This window comes from Carassius auratus, unplaced genomic scaffold (genome assembly GCF_003368295.1).
Source record: "Carassius auratus strain Wakin unplaced genomic scaffold, ASM336829v1 scaf_tig00030824, whole genome shotgun sequence".
Classification (NCBI taxonomy): domain Eukaryota; kingdom Metazoa; phylum Chordata; class Actinopteri; order Cypriniformes; family Cyprinidae; genus Carassius; species Carassius auratus.
Window position 1 is genome coordinate 460 of NW_020525880.1, and position 22,265 is coordinate 22,724.

The 22,265-nt window shown below is 34.8% G+C and overlaps 1 protein-coding gene across 1 annotated transcript; it reads right to left on the reverse strand.

The window, feature by feature from the left end:
- Nucleotides 1-439: 439 nt before the first annotated feature.
- On the reverse strand, nucleotides 440-21,758 carry LOC113080299 (calcium/calmodulin-dependent 3',5'-cyclic nucleotide phosphodiesterase 1C-like). Its single transcript, XM_026252497.1, has 10 exons — nucleotides 21,739-21,758; nucleotides 8,820-8,933; nucleotides 7,077-7,259; nucleotides 6,695-6,761; nucleotides 3,607-3,723; nucleotides 3,095-3,235; nucleotides 1,839-1,939; nucleotides 1,632-1,760; nucleotides 773-874; nucleotides 440-602 (listed from the first exon to the last, which is right to left on the reverse strand). Exons 1-10 carry the CDS (start codon nucleotides 21,756-21,758, stop codon nucleotides 455-457), a joined length of 1,122 nt encoding a protein of 373 aa, XP_026108282.1. The 3' UTR covers nucleotides 440-454.
- Between the last annotated feature and the right edge of the window lie 507 nt (nucleotides 21,759-22,265).

Below are 22,265 nucleotides of genomic sequence, written 5' to 3' on the forward strand. Positions count from 1 at the left end.
TAAACTAGTTAACAAACTAACAATACAAAATATGTTGTCAATGTTAATTTTCAAAATTTATTAACACATTAAAATAGAAAGTCCTGTCTGATCATATTATTAAATGTGAGTTAACATGATTGACAATGAGTAGTTACATTTTTATTAACTAATGCTAACAAAGAAATAAATACTCTAATAAATATTATTAAATAATGTTTTTATTATTAAATAACCTCTATTATATAAATAACCTTTTAATCTTTATTTTTATATTATTTAAACAAACAATCAATTATTATTTTTATATTTTGAATTTAAAAATAACAATCACAATACATTTTATGGTCTTAAAAATAGGCTTTTTTGTTTACTTGTTGTCAGGCAAAATACAGAATTTGTTATTTCTTTCTTTTGAGTTCATGAAATATGCCCCAGAACAAGCTTTGAAGAGATTTAGATGCTTTTATAATTATTATAAGAACTGTCTCGGGACACTGACCTGCCTGAAGAACTCCTCCAGCAGTGAGGTGGTCCAGCGGTGGTGCATGTTCCAGTTTTTGGCAGGGTGGCTGATGTCAGCGGTGTGCAGTAACAGGGATAAGGCCTTGGGTTTATCAATCCTGCAGAGGACAGAGATGTTCAGCCCCTCAGAGCTGTTAAAATCACTCTGTCCAACCTCTCATTATGTGGATATGAATATCTGTAGATGCAGAAATGTTTTTGCGTGAACAGTGTGTGGTTAGCTAAAGCCCCTCCTCCTGGTTACCCTGATGTGTGCGACCGCACTTACGCTTCAGGCTGCTGCAGGAAGTTCTTCATGGCCTTAATCTGCTGGAAGTGACAGGACATGTCAGTGGCCAGGACCATCTCGACCACCAGTGCCCGCAGTTCTCTGAAAGAAGGAGACATTTTCAGGATTGACTTTAAAACAGGTTACGTTCAGTCTTCTTATGAAAAACCTGTTATAATGTACATGGTTCTTAGGTTGATTATATATATAATATTATACTTATAACTAATAGCATATTAGTTACTTATTAATTGCTAGATTCTATAAAGCAGGGGATTTTTGAAACTGGGGTCTCAAGGGGGTTGGTGAAAAAAAAATGCATCCAAAAACAACTAATAAAATGTATTAAATTGTGGCCAATAGTGATTGTTTCATTCTGTTTTCTTCTGGACCTCCTGGTCAAAAATCATGAGTACAATTACTATTATTTTACTCTACTGACAGTCATCGTTTTATTTTCTGTAGGTTTATGCATTCTATATTCCATAGGTTTACACATCTAAAAGCCAGAAAACAATATACAGAATCAAATGAAAAAGTAAATATTTTTCAGAACACATTATAATATATATATATATATATATATATATATATATATATATATATATATATATATATATATATATATATAAAATGTAATATATATGAACTATATATATGTTATTTATTATTTTATTTTTTTTGACACTATGAAGTATATCTTTTATACATAAATTATATTTCAATTTCAAGGGCATGATCATATTTAAGGAAATGGTGCACCAAAATGTTTGAAAACTTTTTCTATTAAAGCACCAGAACTAAAATCAAAGTTAATTGTGCATATGTTGTCCTTTGAGGTTTGCAACACTTTTCTAACCTCCAGTCATCTTTCGACAAATTGAAGAGGATGTTCATTTCATCATCTTCTTGCAGGAGGCGATACGCAGCGCTAACATGGTGGTTCTCCTGTACGGCACGGTCATTGTATAGTATGGCTGTGTCGGATCTGTCAAACACACATTAGTTCTGTTAAAGACCGCTGATGTATTCGCTGAATGATGACAGGGTTTAATAGCAAGAGTACCTAGTCTGTATGTGGAAGTTGTTTGTGGTGCCGGTATGTTCGTAATCGTGCACAGCAGCAGCGAACAACATAGCAAAGATCTCCAACTCAGTTAACCAGTGCTGGAAGAAGTGAGATAACAAGATGAATGCAGTAGCAGCAAAAAAAAATTCAATTTTCATGGAAGTGTTTTGATACAGCCGGTTCAAACTTTTGGGTATATTGCTGTTACAATGTCCATTGGGCCAACAAGTGAAAGAAATTCTCTCTCTGCTAATGCTGTAAATTATACAGGACAGTAAAAGAACCGAGACATAGGAGTAGGAATCAGACTTTACTGCTCATCCAGTATATATACGATTCACCAAAAAGAACCGGCTCTAAAGATTCATCTGTTCAGAAATCAGACGACTAGTCACTCAGTATACGTATATCTGATTCACTGAAAAGAGCTGACTATTAAGAATAATTTATTCAGGAATCATCCTGGTTCAAGAGAGTTATTCATTCAAGAATCAGACTACGCTGGTCAACCTGTAATTTATTTGATTCACTAAAACGAACCGACTCAGAGTCATTTGTTCATGAATTAAATTACACGAGCTGTGCATGTTTGTTTTAATATGCAGACTGTGAGGAAAGCAACAGATGGAAATTTCATAGGAACAGAAGCAAAAATATGCTAAAATAATCGCTCCAAACACCATTCACTTCCAATGAAAAACACAGAAAACGTAAAGCCCCATTACCTGTTCTTTAATAAATAATATCGTGAAGATAAGCATGAAAGGAAATGAAATTATATTAGTTCATTATTCTTCTGTGCATAACATTATCTTACATTAACACTAAATCACCAAAGTGCCAGAATGACTAAAGAAATCATCAGCGGCGTAAATGCTAGGGGGCAAATCATTTGTCAGCACGGCGGTGTGATGTCCACACATCACAGAGAGGTTAATGAGCCCACGGCGGGAGTGACAGGAGCGTGTTTTGAGGCGTCGAGGGAGATTAACTTCCTATTGATTGGTATACGAGCAGCATCTACTTCCTTTACAAGAAGCCCAACCTCAATAAATACCTCAAGTGCAGTGTCAGGCTTAATAAAACATACTTCACCGGCTCGGTTCAGTAGAAATAACAATAATAAACAACAGAGGGGGCTCGATGTACATGATTATTTTACCCAAGCATACATAAGCATACACAAATATTGCTTGAATCCACATGGTCTAGGACTCCTTTTTTTGCGAAGGATGTTACAACCGTGGACTTACAACCATGCCGGTCTTGAGCAGGAGGTAATGCACTGTCTGGGTGACGTCTGCGGCGTGGATTAGGTTGTGGTAAGGGTTTCTGTGCTTGCCGTAGCCCACCTCCAAGGCCTCCACAAAAGACACCAGAGCAGAAACAGGGATCTGAGGAGACATACAGTGTCTCAAACAGCCATCTGAGTGAGGATGATCATCTGGACTTTTCTATTAAATGTCATTATGACATAGCAAATGCCATTTCAAAAGTGTTTGTACATATTGGTAAATACAAAAATACATTTGGCAGTATTTCTCAGGTTAACATATTAGTTAAAAAATTGTACGTGGAAAATAGTGCTTAAAAAATCGAATTAAATAAAAAAGAAAATCTCATAAATAATAATCAAATATTTTTAAAACTGACCAAATATGCTTTGTATTTTCCTGTTATGATGTTCTCAGATCCACAGATATCACTGAGGAAATCAATTTTAAAATAGTGTACTTTTAATAAAAAGAAAGGGAGAGCACATTACCTTAAAGCGATTGATTATGTCATATCTGGTGAGAAGTTCATAAAAAATAAATTTCAGTGCATGATCTCCGCTGGCATCATTCAGTGTGAAGACGTCAAATGACCACGTGTCCACATGCTAGACCAACAGCAAAAAAAGACATCTTTACCATTACCATCAAAATAGTAACTATATTATTACCAATCCAAAAGTTTGGGGTCTTATGTGCAACAAGCCTGGATTTATTTGACCAAAATTATAGTAAAATCCTAATACTGACTGACATCTATTTGAGTATCATTTAAAATGTCATGTATTTCTGTGAAGGCAAAGTTGAACGGCATTTATTTGAAATAGAAATCTAACATTATTAATGTTTTTAAAATAGAAGTATTAATTTCATTCAAAAAATAAATATCTTCTTGACACTACTTTGTATATAGCAGTGTATATAGTATAGCTTTTAGTAACTTCCTATAGAAAAGAAAAATCCCTTAGAAGATCTCTTTGCGTCTATAAAATAACAACTGAAACTTTATTTTATGAAGCCTATAAATGTGATAAGATGTTCACAGTCCTGGAGCCTCAGAAATCGCTGCTTTTACATAATGTAGTAATACCAGCCTCATTTCTTTTTTTATAACGTATAAATTACTTTCACCACCCTTATAAACAGGGTCTGTGATGAACGATGTGTGATTCTATGGTTGTGCATTCCAATCCTGAGTCATGAAATGAACATCAGTAATAATACAGGAGATTTGGTCTACGTTATGGCCGCCTGTGGTTTATGCGTTCTGGATTTTTCTCTCTCTCTCTCTCTCTCCTCCATCCACTCTAAGTTTGACCCTCCGTTATTTCATCTTATCACTTTCAAAGAAAGTTCTGTGAAGGTTTGATTAGTTGGTTGCAATGAACATTTGCAAAATGCTGCATTAAATATTCACATCCTCAGATTGGAATATTTGTCCTGCACTCCGTCTAAGTCACGGCTGAGAGCTTTCAATAGCTTTAGGCTGTATGTGGAGATATATATGCAGATTCACGGACTGCTGTGAAATCAAGAGAGAGAGGCCGAAATCATGCTGCAAAGCCACCAGGACATCCAGTACAAACCTGCTGCCTCATTTAGAAAACTTAACTCTTACAATCAGATCTGATCTTAAAATCTGTGCATTTGAGAGACTTTTTGTTTTGTTTTTTTCGCAAGCATGCATTAATTACATTTTAAAACATTAAACACAAAACAGTTACTGTAAACTATAATAATATTTCACAATATTACCGATTTTAAGTATTTCTGATCACATAAATGCAGTTTTGGAGACTTCTTTAAAAAATATTAAAACATGTGACTCTACACATCTTTAGAAACGAGGTCTGGACAAGGCAGAAGGATTAAAAACTCTTTATATAAAAGGAAGCCGTCATTCGTTTCAGCTTATTAACTTCATTTTCTATTAAGATAAGGTGGACAGAGCCAGCAAATTACTGCTATTGTTTGACAAGAACGTGTGAATTAGTATTCTGTTACTTATCCTTCTCACCTAGCAGACTTTATACATTTACCTGCACATAAAGCAACGAGAAGCAAATGGACTCACTCAAGGGCACAAGAGTTATAAGGGACTGCAGGAGATCTCTATTCCATTTCCAAAGTTTGAACCTTCGCCCTTTGTCATAGCAGCCTTGAGGCTTAACCACTAGGACACCACATTATTCTGTTCATCTGACTTTCACCCGCACACCTCAGAAAAAGGTTTGTGCTGTGTAGCATGTAGAATTTAAATGGGGTTGGGTGTTTACAAATGCTGTATGTTCATAAAAATAGATGTTTACTCATAGTACTCAACAAAACAGAGGCTATTGGGTAAACGCATAGATTTTTTTTACATCTGAAGTGACCATATTGCACACTTCTTCTGGTTCATTTGACACAATAAAAGGATTAGTAAGAGTAGAATATGATATGATATTTCATCACTTTTAGAATTTTAGAATCACAATAGGCAACAGAACAAAATAATATTATAAAAGATTATAGATTTATGACTAATATGACAAAAGGGAGTAACTCTAAGCCGTCCCGCCACAAATTGTTGACATCAAAAATGAATGAGAAGCTGATAGGAGAACAGATGCGGCTGATAACAGCTCTGAAATGGCATTCGTGATCGAATCACAGCAGATAACTGGATGTATAATTTAGACTGTAATTTCATGTGGAGAAAAAAGGATGCAAATCAGCATATTTCTGCATTTGCCTAATACACTAGCATTCAAAAGTTTGGAGGTTGGTAAGTTTTTCTTATGTTTTGGAGTCTCATGAACACAAAAGCTGTATTTATTTATTTAGTCAAAAACAGCAATCTTGTGAAAAACTATTGCACTATACCTGCTTTCTGTTTGATTATATTTTATTCCGGTGATACAAAACTGAATTTTCAGCCTCTGCTGAAAAAATCATCAAACCATGCTGATTTGCTGCTCAAGAAGCATTTATCATCATCAATGTTGAAACCAATTAACATCTCAGTGGAAACAGTGATACTTTATTTCAGGATTCTTTGATGAACAAAGATAAAAAGAAATCTTTTGTAACATTTGAAATGTCTTTATTGTCACTTTTGATCAAGTTCCTGCTGCTGCTTTGCTCAACAAAAACTTTCATTTCTTTTAACCTTTCAATCTTTCTTACTGACCCATGTTATACACATCAGTATATGATTTAGATTCTTTCCACAGACATTTAAATGAATAAAGTGCGTGATTTTGTGCATTTGTGATAAAAATAAATCTCTGTTGTCCACATATGCTGCATTCTATTAGACAACCATCTGAAAAAGAGGAACCGTGTGTGTGTGCCAGGTAACCCAGCTGGCCGAGGGAAAGATCAATTGTGCACTTCGGTTGATTAAACAGGGCTGTTTGCCTGGAGACGGTTTGATTTTGCAATCTCCCCCTTGTTGTTTCTCACATAAGCTATTGTACATACAAAATGTGTCGCATTCACACATCTCGCATTCATGCTGTGACCAGGTTGTGCGTGTGTTTGTGCATATGTGCATTTGAGGTCACAACCTAGAATCTGATTGGCTCGTTCCATTACCTTCAAGGCCGTGATCACGCTGGGAGGATAGCTCAGCCCCACCATGTTGGAGGTCCGTCGGTACATCCTGTCAGAAAGAGATAACACACTCATGTCAGTGTGTGAGAGCTTCTGAGAAATGAAGAAGGAGGATATCCCTTGTTTCACTCTGGATGTCCTTTTACATTAATATTTTAGGAGCATGCAGTGTTGGAAATATGAGACTAGACAGGAAATGCACAGCAGGGTCACAGGTCTTGATCGATCTATGAGTCAGGCCCTGCTTAAAATGTATCAGCTCTTTATCAGTTCTTCGAAGGTTTCCATCTTTTACCCGTGGGATGCCTATAGGGTTTAAATTAGTTGACTTTATACCGTAAGCTTTGGAGAAACCCTCACACACCTTTCCACAAATATCCCTGCTTGCACTGCATGCACGATGCTGCGAAATCGCGGCTTCTCCTCCGACCGTCTCAACATCAGCCCCATCTGACGTGTGAAAGTTGACGCCAGCCAGTCGCGCACTTCTGAGGGAACAGAGTCAGACTGGATGTCACTGAGCTCATCTTCTGTATCCACCAAGCGCCTGCAGGAATACACACACACACACGCACAGAGACATATAAGACACGATTACGGTCTGAAGACACTAAATGGGTAAGTCATGTCACTTTCGATCATGTCAGATGAAATTTCAGCCAAAACGCCTTTGAGCAAGAGTGATGGAAAGAAAAAGATATACAATTCCACTTCAAAGACAAGGGGAATACAAACTAACATATCTGATCACCTAAACATAACTTACATATGGAAAACCATCTCCACCACAAAAAAAAAAAAAAAAAAAAAAAAATCACGTTTTGATAAATAATAATTCTAAGATAAAACGTTGTTACTGTGACAGAAAAAGTCTAAATTCTTTATAAGATAAAGGACGAATTATGATTCAATTCAAAATTGAAATACTGATAATTATGACAAAAAGTCAAAATTGAGAAAAGTCCAAATTATGAGATAAAAAGACATCATTTTGGACAGTTGACATACTAAATGATAATCCAAATTATGACGTTATAATGAGATAAAAGACGAAATTATAAGTCAAGTCAAAATTATGAGATAAGACATCATTGTGACATTTGAAATTGACAAGATAATAATCCTGACGCACAAAAAAACTAAATTATGACATTAAAAAATTTAATTGGATGTCAAAATTTTGAGAAAAACTTAAAATTGGCCATCAAAATTACAAAAGAAAAAGTAATAATTGTGACTAAATTGTAACTGACATACTAACTCATATTTATGCCAAAATGTCAAAAGTATGAGTTAAAGTCATAATTATGATAAGACGAGTCAGAATTATGACAGTCAATTATGACAAATAAATGAGACTTTCTCATAATTATAACTTAGTATTTCATAATTTAGACTTCCCATAATGACGTATTTTTATGTCAAGCCACATGGTGCTGAGAGTGGATCACTGAGTTGGTCAGAAGAACTCAGAAGAACTCTGATTGAATCTCTGAAACTGGTTTTGTAAACAGAATCAAATAGTTCATTCAATAAAGCATTGCTATTTCCCTCGTGATCTCTTATGAACATGCTGAAAAGAGCGAGGAAGGATATCAAGACTTTTTGTTTATTAATTTGGTGTGCTCTTTTTATAAAGTTAAGATATGGGAAACCCAATATGGCACACAAACTTTTATGAACTATAATTATGATACTTTATGGCATTTTGCATCCAGTTTGAAATCTGAAAGCTCCAGTCCCTATTCATTACAAGTGCATAATTTTTTTTTTCCTTTTTAAAAAGTATATCAAACAGGTTTGGAAAAACATAAGGGGGAGCGAATGATGCAAAATTTAATTTGGGCACATTTCCCTCTCAGATGGTTGCCAATGTTTCCATTTCTGTCTAAACAACTGAATAAAAACACATCAAATGCTGGAGCACTCATGGCAGTAAGAAGACATCATTACAGAGCACATGCAATCCCTCTCACAGAGGTTTAAGAGCAGCTTTAGAGATTAAACACACTCTAGGAACAACATATACCTCTGACCCCAAACTTGTTGATTTAATTTTTGCCAAAAAAAAAGACAGAGAAATTCACAATGTCTGTATTGTGCTTACCTTGTTTCTTCAATGTAGACAGATTCCAAAACGGATGCAGCATATTCTAGGTTTTTCTTCAAGTCGACAACAGAAGCCTCACCTCTCTCCAACTGTTTCACCAAACATCTCAGCCTGAAAAAAAAAAAAAAAAAACTTTTTTAGGAAAAAGTAGTTTTTGGATTCAATGGCTTGTATTTAACTGAACAGGGCAGTGGAGAAAAAGATAAATAAAATAAAATAAATATAGTTCCAGTCTTGGATACCGAGTTCCAACAGTGCTAAAATCCACAAAATAATAATAGCTATGCAGTGAAATGCCTGCTTTGCCTTAGTTTAATGTCCTCTTGTCCCCCACCCCCCAAATATTAGCAGCATCAAGTCTCGGGCACCATGGCTATAATTCAGTGAATAGTCTGCATCACTGTTTTGTTTATGAGCCACACACAGTATCTCTGAAGTGAACTATGATCTTCAGTCATGTGGACAGAGGGCCAGATCATAAGGCCAAACGTCCCAGGTGTGTGCAGCAGAGATATTTTTCTGCATCGGTCTGGGTGATGAGGTGCATGTTTGCATGAATGGAGAACACAGGAAACACGTTTGACCCAGTTCCAATCCCAAAAAACTGGAGTGAGCGAGCCAGAGCAGCATGCAGGGATGAGACAGAGTGAAATAAGGCAGTCAATCTACTGTAGAAATGTATAAGATATTTTGCAAGATATAAGATGATATTCCAAAAGCACATTTAGGAGAATGCTGTTTTTTAACCATTTTATTTGACACTGACTGTAAATGTATGGTCAAAAAAATACAATGAAAGTTAATTGGAACCAAAACTGGTAATACTTTTAAAAAAAAAAAAAATATTGCAGTGAGATTTTTTTATTTTACTCAAGTTATAAAGTCACAATTGTGGAATATAAATTTGCAATTGTGAGAAATAAAGTCAGAATCGGGAGACATAAACTCACAATTTCTTTTGGATTTTTTTTCTTGCAATTGTGAGTTTGTATCTAGCAATTTTGATTATTTTTTATATTTTTTTATAAGTTAGAAAGTCTAGTTCTGAGGAAGAAAAACAATTCTGTTACATATCTCTTAGCTCGCAGCTGCGAGTTAATATCTCGCAATTCTGACTTTTCTCTTAAAGGGACAGTAAGTAGGAATTACTCCCATCTAGTGGTGAAATTGTATTTTGCATTCAAACTAATTTTGCTCTCCAGCGCCTCGCTTTTTCAAATGCGCGTTGCATCTACGGTAGGCGATATGTACACCAAAAAGCTTTGACAGGATGTCTTCTAATAGCACTTCGTCGAGTTTTCCTTCAGGTGAACAGGTGTGTTATTTCAAACAAACTAAAACATGACAACTAACAAGCGAATGTTACAGTATGAATTACTGACTGTGGAAAACATGAAATATTGTAATTAGTAGTTATGTCTTCTTTATTCGTTATATTTTCTGAATTATATGCAATGTTAGATATAAAAAACATATTATAATATAGATTGTAACACTGACTTACCTGTCGAGAAGAAAACTGGCCACTTCAGCGTCTCTTTTTAAATCTTTATCCAGCATTAGCTCTTTCCCCCTAGAAAAAGCTTCCCCGACATTAACTCTTGTTTTCTGTAATCTACGGTCACGTTTCCTTTTACGTTCTATTTTTGACTGTTTTGGCGACGATGTTTTCTTCTCCTGTGGCGCGGCATATGTATGGTCCATAATAAGAATGCAATCCAGACTTTTAAACTTGCCGGTGCAGTTTCAAGCGCCTCTCACTGCTCTGCACCTGCGTTTCTGGCTCTGACCGAAAACGCGCTGTGGAAACGCGTTGGCTTAGTACTTTTTGTCCCTCTCTGCTATTATAGTTTTGCAAGATGGCGGAACTACATGGAAGCCTCCGTCGACCTACCCGTCCCATGTATATAAAGATAATAAATTCTTCATTTACAAGGATTAGTTTAAACATTGGCATAGGTATTTGTACACCATTGAGGGCATATTTATGAATAAAAATATTGATTTTAGATAATAAAATACCTAAAAAGTTACTTATTGTCCCTTTAAAAAAAAAAAAAAACTATATGTAAACTCAAAACTGTAAGATACTGTAAAAAGTTGCAATTACCTTTTTTATTTTTTATTTAGTGGCAGAAACGGACCTCCATATAAGGGTGAGTAAGTTCTCACAGAATAAATGTTTTTGGGTGGGCTGTCCCTTTAAATAAAAAACTTTCGGATTTATTTTAGAAAAATAGTATGGTTTGACTGTAAATGCATATTTGCATGAAAGCAGTGTCTTGATACACTGAATTACTTATTTTTAAGTTTGGTTAATTAAATTGAAGCAGTCTTTATTAATTGAAAATTTGGGAAAATTACCATTGAAAAATTTTAATTAAATTGAATGATATTTCTGTGGCATAGCCAGGGGCGTCGCTAGGCCCTTTTTAGGGGGGCTTATGCCCAGCCCCCCTAAAAAAATATTTGATTAATTAATTAGTGATCGCTTCAGTCCCCTTTAAAAACTCATTTGAGACGGTGGCAAGCTGCATCAAGTTCCGGCTCCTCCCCTGATCTGAGTCTGCACGGATTCAGCGCGTTTTTCAATCCACAGGGGCGCCGAGCAGAGCGAACATCAGAGAGTACAAGGTGTGTGTGTGTGTGTGTGTGTGCGTGTGTGTGTGTTCTCGCATCCAATACCAATACGTCTTCGCTGCGTTCACCTTCAGCTTTTATCACGGTGTGACAGTTGTTTTTTCTTCCAACAAAAATGAAGCGATTAACACACATGAAAACATACTTTAGAAAACGATCATGATTTATTTTAATTTACTTTTCAAAATTCAAAACATATTATTGTGTATTTCGGCATTACATTATGCAGCCATTCACAGAAATGATTAAAGACACACATCATTGTCTGAAAGCACTAAATGTCACAGAGAGAGAAACATCATGTGGAGTTATTTTGTTTTGTATTATTAAATATGATTTTGTATTAAGTAATAATGAATCATTAGTGTATCATGATACATATATTAGAGTAAGAGTAAAGGGATCTGTGATTTTTTTTTTTTTTTAAGTAATTGATTTATAGAAGTGGCAAATTGATAATGGTGTTATTTTTAATAAATAGAAATAAATATAGAACAGATTAAACATATTGCCAATAGACAATTACATTAATACATGTTTTGTTTATATTCTTAATGAATATTAGCTGGTTAGTTAAATGATTTGAAATGAAATAAATTTCCAGGGGCTGACTTGATGTATAACCAACCGTATTGTTGATTATAAAGGCTAAAAAGCTAAAAATTAATAATAATAATAATAATAATAATAAAATATAATAATTTATTTTTCATTGTAGATGGATATACAACTTTTTTTTGTCGTGCGGGAGTAGGTCTGCAAATGAGCAACAGTCAGGTGAGAATAGAACAGACAGCCTCACACACACACACACAATACCACTGTATTCCACAAGATTCATTGCAGTCATTGAACCCTTATGTTGTTTTAATTTTCTGCCAATTTCCACGTACATTTCATAAGAAAAAGCTGTGGTATCATCAAAGGATAAACATGAATGTCCTAATACTGAATCAGGAAGTCTTTATTGTAAAAATCTACATTCCCAATTCAAAATTTTCCAGTGACTGGTCACATCTAAAAAACTGTATTAGTTTTTTTTTTACAGTGTTGTATATGGCTCAGTCAGTACTCCTACTCCCATATATGAAATACAGGGAATACAATGGAATAGTGGATTGCAATAAGGTTAGTAGTATACAACCCTACCCTAATAGTCAAATAGAATTTTTTAATCATACCCTTATTGGGGGCTGAGCCCCCCTAAAATGAAAATCTTAGAATCGCCCCTGGGCATAGCCATGATACTGAAAATAAAATGAAATTGGAATTATAAAAAATACACATGAACAAATCTTGAGAGTGATCAGTTTACAGGTTTACAGGTATTTACATATTTAGTCCATTTCTACAAAAAAACGGACAACTTGTGAGTCTTCCCTCAATGATCTCTTGTCCTCTGTCTTCAAGTGGTCGGCAGCTGTGTTATTTGAATCAAGTGCTCTCGTTCAACTGAAAGCGTGACGTCAGAAGCAGGGTCGAGGACACGCTGTTTGAACAATGTTATCAAAACAGGCGAAGCGGAGCAGAAACACATTCCGCTGGTGTCCCCAAGGAATCCCCTCCTTCAGACAAACACACAATCGATGCCGCAAGTCAATGCCATCCCATTAGAGGATTAGTACTTCCTAGAATCTGTCCAGAGCAGAAATGATAAGAGCAAAAATTCTTTAGACGTGCGCGTCTGCTCGGCCACCGCTGCACAATGTATGACCTTTCTAATACAGAGAGAGAGTCAGATTAGATGCTTATGATTAGACCATTAAACCACGCCTTCCATTTCAGATTGGGAGCAGATCGGATTTAGACAGCATGTTTCAAATAGGAATGTAAATGTGTTTTTGTCATGATTTGCGAGCTCGGTAATGTCTGTGAACAGGAAATGGTGAAGCCTAAATGCAGCAACATGTTGCAATTTCCCTGAGCTGAATTCTACAGGGAAATTCACTTTTAATGTCCATCTGACAGTCAGTGGAAAAAAGGGAACTGCTTTTATTGATTGCGTGTGTGTGTGTGTGCTTTTCTTAATATTGCACGTGTTGTTGATGAGGATGGATTATGATGTCAGTATACCCTTTTCACCCAACAAAACATTTTCTACTGCATAATTTTCTATTATATACTATAACAGAACCGCAAATTCACACTGATTTTATTTTAATTAAATGTTAACATTATTATCAGGTTTTGGTCAATACTTTAGGCTTTAGGCTTATATGCTAGTTGGTTGTATTAATAATAATAATACATTTATTATTATAATTATTATAATGTTTATTAATAATATTATTGCAAATGATAAATAATATATAAACAATGACATGTTCACATAAAATTTTAATAATAAATAATAATTAAATGTAAACATAATAATCAGGATTTGTGTAAATACTTGTACTTTGACCATACTTTTAACCCATTGATCTTTGTTGGTTATAATAATAATAATAATAATAATAATAATAATAATAATAATAAAACTACTACTACTACTACTACTAATAATAATAATAATTATTATTATTATTAATGATTACAATTATTATCAAACATTATACATATTATTTAAACAATGACATTTAAACAAATCATTTAAACAATGTTGGAACTTTCAAATTGGTATTGAAGAATGTAAAAAATTAAATAAAATTAAATAAAATCCAATGCAACAACAAAACAACCTGGCAGGTATTATCATAACCTACAGTTCAACAGAGCAACAGTTTAAAGTTAAGGTAGATCTCTTAAAACATTCTAGCTGCACGACTAACTCCACATTCGTTTTAATGTCACAGACATTTGAAGGAAACTCTATTGTCCCCTTGAGCGCTGAGGTTTGTCACCATGACAGTAGCACAAGAACGCACGTCGTTATGTACAACAGGACGCATGCAGTGCATTGGCCAAGCATTTGTGACTGCATTTGCATATTTACATAGAGTATGTGTGTCTGGCCAAAGGCGAGCTTTGTATGTAAATATCATTCTATTCAATGCTCATTCACGGTCATATTTTGTCTGACAGACATGCAGTTTGTTTTGTACGAACAGACCACCAGTGGCATCACACACTAGGCTTCCTGTTCATTAGCGGCTCCTAATGAGGATGTGTGCTGATGACTCATCATGAATGTTTGACTTTCGCAGAGCAGATAAACTCCAGCCCAAGGGGTTAAGACTGCAAACTTGTGAAGGAAGACGTCTAAGCTAGACTCTATGGCTACGTAAAAAAAAAAAAACATTGAGCTTCCTACATAGACAGCATTTAAATATATAAAATGGCTAGATAGATAGATAGATAGATAGATAGATAGATAGATAGATAGATAGACAGATAGATAGATAGATAGATAGATAGATAGATAGATAGATAGATAGATAGATAGATAGATAGATAGATAGATAGATAGATAGATAGATAGATAGATAGATAGAGATTGAGAGGTAGATACAGATATGCTTAATCTTATTAGTTTTTATATTGTATTTTATTCAACATGTATGCGTGCTACGTGTTTTAATGTCATATATTTCAGTATTGTGTTGTTCACTTGTGTTTAGAACAGAGGTTTTGTCACCATTGCCTTTTATGTCTGTGCCGAGGCTCCAGATCTCAAGGGCCTCACAACCAGATCACTCAATGGAGTATCAGATGCAGCACGAACAGGGAAACACTATTAAAACACAGACCTCTGGAGACACGTGACAATGTGTGGACTTTCTTGTCTGCCTTTTTTCACCTCTTGAGAAATTCCAAGGTCACTTTTAATCCTCCTTTTGATCTTGTCTCCCACCTTTTTATTCTTTATTTTAAAATATAACACACAAACACATACTGTATGCATTAACTTACACAAACCGCTTACCCGAAAATCAACACATGCCCTCTTTCGTTCCACCCTCCCCCACGCTCTGAGAGATTTCCATTTTTCTCTCTCTACTGAAGGTCAATGGGTGGTCTTTTTTAAGGTTAGTCATTGAAGATCTGAGCTATTATCACACTTTACTGACTTTGCGAAAATGCACAAAAGCTTCGGGACGTCTAAGGACACAGAATTTATTCAGGACGCCCGTGTCACGCTTGAGTTCCTGCATTGTTGCACTGGCAGACGTTTCCCTCACTAAGCAGAATCTCTGGATGGTTAGTTTGACAGTCTGGCCATCAGATTGAGGTTCTGTTCCAAATCCTCATGAGTTGCCTCAATGTCTACATACTTCTTACTTGAAATAGACACGCATATCTGACAGATTTGGAGTGTTCTTCATATAAAGTAACTCATACATTAGTGTTTTATACATACTGTATAACACTTGAAGAGAAATCAGTTCACAATAGATTTCAATGCAGTTTGACGTTAGCATGTTGCAGACAACAATACTGTTATGTGCTGCATTCAAGGAATACATTTTCATTGGTTTATGCATTCCCTGGCTTGGGAATTGAACCCATGACCTTGGCAAAGCTTTAATACCTTTTAAAACCTTTAATGAAGATTAACAGAGGACAGAGAAAGAAAAGAAAAAGAAAGAAAAAGAAAGAAAGAAAGAAAGAAAGAAAGAAAGAAAGAAAGAAAGAAAAGGAAAGAAATAAAGATAAAGATATTTGCTTGACAAAATGGACAAAAATATATAAATAATTAAAAAGAAAAGTTTCAAATAAAATAAAATAATAAATAAATAAATAAATAAATAAATAAATAAATAAATAAATAAGAAATAAAATAAGAAATAAAACAAAATGCATGGCCACAGAGACAAAAGATTTGCCTGACTAAATGTTGGGAAAATACATAAATAAAATAAAAATAAACAGAGGATTGATAGATAAGAAAAGAAAGAAAGAAAGAAATATGTTTAGCCAAATAGAGAAAAAATAAATAGAATAAAATAGATTTGCTTGACAAAATGGAGGAACATTTTTAAATATATTTGACAAAAGAGAAACAAACAAAACAAACAAACATTTTCACATTATTACAAAATATGCAAAAAAAATAAAAATAAATAATAATCATTGAATTTAAATCATTACTATAATCCTGTGAATTCTGTTTTGTCAGTCTTGCACAGAACAGCATGGCTGCGTGACATAGCAGGAAGTGTTAGGTTGTTGATGGGTTTGTAAGTCATGTTTGCTGTCGTGAGTTATTTCTCCTGGGTGTTTGTGCTGAGTGGACTGTTTACTGTGACCTTGACGGATCTGGTGAGCTCAAACTCTGTTATTCTGAACGCAACGTTCCGGCATGGCGGAGGTTGCCATGGTGATTCGCGATGCGTCAGTCAACTGGCTCATGTACCCTGAAACATATGTGGTGTCCACGGGGGGGCCCAAATACCTTCCTTCCGCATAGTGGGGGACTGGACCACAAGGATATGCTGGTAATCAGGTCCTAAACAATCAGTGCTTAAATCTCCATCCGGATGTGGTTTCAGAAAGGAAGAGGGGTCAGCACCCCGATTTCCCATTAGTTCATTAATTCCGGCTCACAACCGGAGTCCCACAGGGATGAATACTCGACCAGGGACAAAGATACAAGAAACCACTTGGATTGAGAACAATGACATAATATTCTCCAGTGACATCTCCTAAACCTCCAAAGATCAAAGACAACTAAATAAACATACCATAAGCCTGACAATCTTTTAAACCGGATTGGTCTCAAAACACAATAAATTTTTGATGGGAAGAAAGAGAAACACTATTAGGAAATCAGATTCAAACTGTGTTTCTCGCATAATTAACATATTTCAATGTGTATTAAAAATGTAAATATATTCAGATGTTTCACTCAAAAAAACAAAAAGTAATCCCTACACGATTTTGAATATAGAAAACATTACCCTAATTTTGCATACTTTTATGACATTTAAGCACGTTCCACCACAAAAAAATTGATTCCTGTAAAAAATCTAATATTTATTAGTTTACTTATTCTAATGAAAATCATGTCTAAGAATAAAAAATCAATTCAACAAATACAACCCAACCATGATTTATGCATACAATTTTACTTAAAATTACTTATTATTTATATTAAATAATAATATAAATAATTTTCTGCAGTGAGTACAGTAATGAAAATTAAACTTCTCTTACAATATTCTGAGAACAAAAAATTCTAGATAATATCACAATTCAATCTTAACGCTCCCAAAAAATAGGCTTGGTTTCAGAAACACGCACAGACCTCTCTAATCTCAGAGATTTAACAGATAAATCTCTGCTCACCAGACCAGAGATGGGTCTGAACCCGTCAGCAACAGGTTCAGTGTGTTAAGCCTTTCCAAAACCAAAGCACAGTGGTGGATGAAGCAGAAAAACCAATGTTAGGCCGATCTTCTCAAGCACATCGGGTTTAAACCTGTCTGTAAAGCACCACACTGTAAAAGCTCTATAAACCCTTTAATCAGGCTGGGGAGAGCAGGACTAAGTGCGCCGTAATCCCCTTTAACGGCTCTCTAATTGGATTTTGGCAAAATTACTCATGCACATACAGGACTGAAATGATGTCTGTGGCTCCAATAGCTTCACTAACTGAACTCTGACAAATGTGTAAACAAGGGACCAAAAAAAAAAAAGAAAGAAAACTGAAGGTACTGTACCCGGATTAATCATTCAGGATTATAAACAACACATTCCTGGCACATCCACGATGATATCATGTTGAGCCATATAAGAAACACTAGTATTATCACAAAGGCTGCATATTAGATGTAATCATCCACATGTAACTTTACATATTATCTATTTTAAAACCTTTGACGGAGAGTTCAAAAAGTGTTCAATCATTCTGACAATTGAAAAAAGGTTGTCTATTGCATTTTCCTCAGTATTACAAATTACACTGACACCAAATCGCAAAATACAAACTTTTTTCGCCCTGGAATATTAACATGCTCATATGTCATGGTCTACGATGGCTGCACTTTTTCTTTTGAATGCTTTATCATCCAACCAGGCAGGAATGAATTACAATAGAAATTGTAGAAAAGTAGAAGAAATCATTTCAGATTTCAATCAACCCAAAAATAAGGAGTCTGTCATCATTTATACACCCTCACGTTGTTTCAAACTTGTACTTCTGATTTACTTTCTTCTCCATTCAATGAAAGTCAAAGGGATATTCAGACCCCCAATGTTCTTCAAAATATCTTTTTTTTTTTCTCCTTAATAATTAGGTTCAGGGTTTTTTTTGTTTGACTTAGCCAAAGTATGAGCAGTAATAATACCAATGCTTGCCTTAGCAAACACCACTAATTACTGTTACCATTATTAAAAGTCACTTCTGTGGTCAGGTCTGTAATGGATTGGTTTGTAACTCTAATCTGCACAAGGACAACTAGCAGTCACAGTCAGGCTCAAACCTCTAGAGAGAAATGTGTGGCTTACAGTGCATTGACCCCAAAGCGTCGCAATACGGCAAATCACAGGACTGCCCTAATCTTCTCCAGTCACATGCAGAAACTATATCCACACACACACACACACACTCACTATGCACACAATGGGCAATGCAATCATTAAAGAATTCACTTTATCAGATTCACTCCATCTGTCAGACATTATTTTCACTCTGTTTTTAAAACACTTTTTTTCTTATGAAGCACTAAAACAGATTAATGCATTAGGCAGGCGATGTGAATATATAAAGTAGGTGATAAAGAGACTGGAATGCTTTTGGTCTGCAATCTGTTCATTGGTTTGGAAATGGAAGTGGGATGTCAGCTCTGCATGTTAAATATACTTTATAGACTATAAACAACTAAAAAGAAGATGGATTAGAAAGATTGTCTAATTACTAAATCTACAAACATGCGCAAAGAATTATGGGTATGTCAGTAAATGATCAACAGAGGTGATTTTGTGAGAAAATGAGATAAGAACCAGTGAAATATTTCTAATTGTTTTCTTGCTGAAATGGGTTTTGCCTCAATTCTCTAAAACAATGAATGGTCAAGATTCACTAAATACCAAACCTGCAAATGTGTGCAAAGAATTATGGGTATGTCAGTAAATGATCAACAGAGGAGAAATTGTGAGAAAACGAGATAAGTAGAGATAAGAACCAGTGGAATACTTCTAATTGTTAACTTGCTGACATGGGTTTTGCCTCGATTAATCCAGAAAACATCCACATGGGAAGAGATTATTAGTGAACCAATGAGAGGATCAGAGAGGGAAAGTCCAGTGCCATTCAGCACTACTACACACCACTTCATCTGTTCACTTTTGTTTAATTTCAATGATAAATTCAAATATTTTAGTGAAGTTACAAATGGAGATTTCAGTGATATTTCCAATACTGCATGCTCCAGTCATAAACAGTAAGGCTGTGTAAAATGTGTAAAACACATGGTTTATGAGTCAGTCCTTCTACTGAATCATTCTGAACAAACAAACACAAACTCTGAACTAGAAACCTATATCTGTAATACATCATGAGAGTCACATGTGAGTTTACAAAAATAGAGTTTAGGATTTTATAATAATTCTAAGCAACCTTATAATTTTACACAATAAATTAAATGTAACTTTTGGTTGTTGATTTTTAATTCAGAATATTTTTTTTTAATATAGACTTGTTAATATTTTTAGAATATATCAAATTAGAAGTTTTACAGCATGATATGAGCACTGTTCCTTAAATATACCCAAATGAATCAGAAGAATTCAAATCAAAATTTAACCAAACTGATGTTAAATCAAAATATTAAATCAAATCAAGGGCTTGCGAATCAGAATCTATTTGAATCTGAAAATGCACCCAAATGAATTAAACAAATATGAAATCAAATCAAGAGAAAAAACGAAGCAAATCAAGTATTCAATTAAAGCAATTGTTTAATGAATCAAATAAAATAAAATCCGTAAATGTACTCAAATTAATCAGATCAGAATCAAACTAATATCAAGTCAATATGATACCAAATCAAATCATATTGAATTTAATCAAAATATTAATTCAAACTTAATCTAAAAATTTACTCAATCTAAACAAAACTAAACTAATACTGAATCAAGTCAAAATCAAATCAAGGGCCTATGAATCAAAATCGAATCTGGAAATGTGTATTTTTTATTATTTTTTATTTATGTAAAATGAATAAAGATTTATTGTATATATGTATTTGTTTTACATACAATAATACATATATTGTTATTATTTATTAATTATAAAACAGTTATTTATTTTTACTTTTTTAATGTATTATTTAGCTACATTTTAGAACATAAAATAAACATTTATACATATGTCTTTTAATTTGTCCATTTAATACTCAGCTATAATGAATGGGGATGCTAACAGTTCTCCAGCTGTGGACCTCCTTAGCCTGCTAAGGAAAATTAGTAGGGCCATATTTAAGTCAACTTTTTGCGGCTTAATAGTGTCATATACTTTTCCATATCGCGATTTGATTTAAAGGTACAATTTGTAAGATATTTGCAGTAAAATATCAAAAAACCACTAGGCTAGTGTTAAATATTTTGTCCAGTTGACTACTAACAATCTCTCTGATGTTTTCAAGTACTTCTAAATTATGAGAAAATTCCCATTCTAAACAGGGACATGGGGAAGTGCAGTCACCTGTCAATGAAGTTAGTTACCTTTTGTTACCGCCTTTACTGACATAGAAATCACATGACAACAGTGTCTTGGACAAATGTGGAAGTAGTGTCTAGCGTCCAGCAAACCACTTACTTGCTTCAAGCAGTTCCTTATTTATTTCTTCTTGCACATTTTATGGTGGACTGTGTTACTTATTAATGGAACATAATTATCGTTTACCGTTTGCCGCTGGTTCTGTCAACAAGGACAGCTCCCACAATCGTTAGCGTATGAGCCAACCAAATGACCCAAGAAGAGTTTGGGACAAGAGGAGAAAAAGAGCGAGGATACATATAAGTGTTCCATTTTCTAGATGGAGAGAGCTTCGCGACAAACGTCAACTAGAAAGAGATGCCGATCTCGCTTGTGTTTTACTCGACAGGTGAGTTGCTATACAGAAAACGTATACTTTTATAACGATCAACAAGATTAGTATTATGGGGCATACACGGCAAACGCGGGGCATCGCGTCTCTAGACCCGCGCGAGGACGCGTCTGATCCATAGTCTGATAGCGTCTTTGCATTGACTTTGTATGTTATATTAATCTACTCGTGCAAATCGTTGAACTCGCGTTTGCTATGTTTTTAGTTGTAAACCCTTTCATTACTCGGGTCTAATTCAATATAATAAAAATATGACATCAAACACAAAATTAAAAAAACTTTACCTCATCCTCATTAAGTCCATGATTTATCTTTCCGTTTGATTGCGGTTGGGTAGAAGACAACAAATCCCATCATTCCACGCTCTTTCTTAGCGTCTTCAAACCACACGATTGTTATTGTTTAGGTAGTGCGCCCTCTAGCAGCAGGTCCTACAACCTGTACCTTTAAGTGTCATTACCTACTTTTGATTAATTAAATCAAAATTTGACAAATTCCGTGACATTCCGTGTTAAACTGTGAATTCCATTTTTATCACTGGACTCCGCGATTCCGTCAGCGTTTTTCACATCATGGAAATCATAGGGCCCTATATTAGCATGTGTCATAGTGTATGAATAAGGAACTTTCAAAATCCTTTGAGTTATCCTTTATCACATTTATGCGAGTGATGAAATCTGCAAACAGCTGTGGGTGAAAAACAGTGGGATGGAAAGAGATTTTGGGGCTGGCACAAAAAGAGGCAACTTGGGCTGATTTGAAGTGACCATCTGTGGCATGGTGAAAATCATGTTCTTCACGAAATAGCATT

Coding starts and splice junctions, on each gene's coding strand:
- LOC113080299 (XM_026252497.1), bottom strand. CDS start 21,758: ATGGACTTAATGAGGATGAG. Junction 8,934..21,738: donor ATGGACTTAATGAGGATGAG/GTAAAGTTTTTT, acceptor TTTTTTTTTCAG/GCTGAGATGTTTGGTGAAAC. Junction 1,940..3,094: donor TGCTCAAGACCGGCATGGTT/GTAAGTCCACGG, acceptor CACTTCTTCCAG/CACTGGTTAACTGAGTTGGA.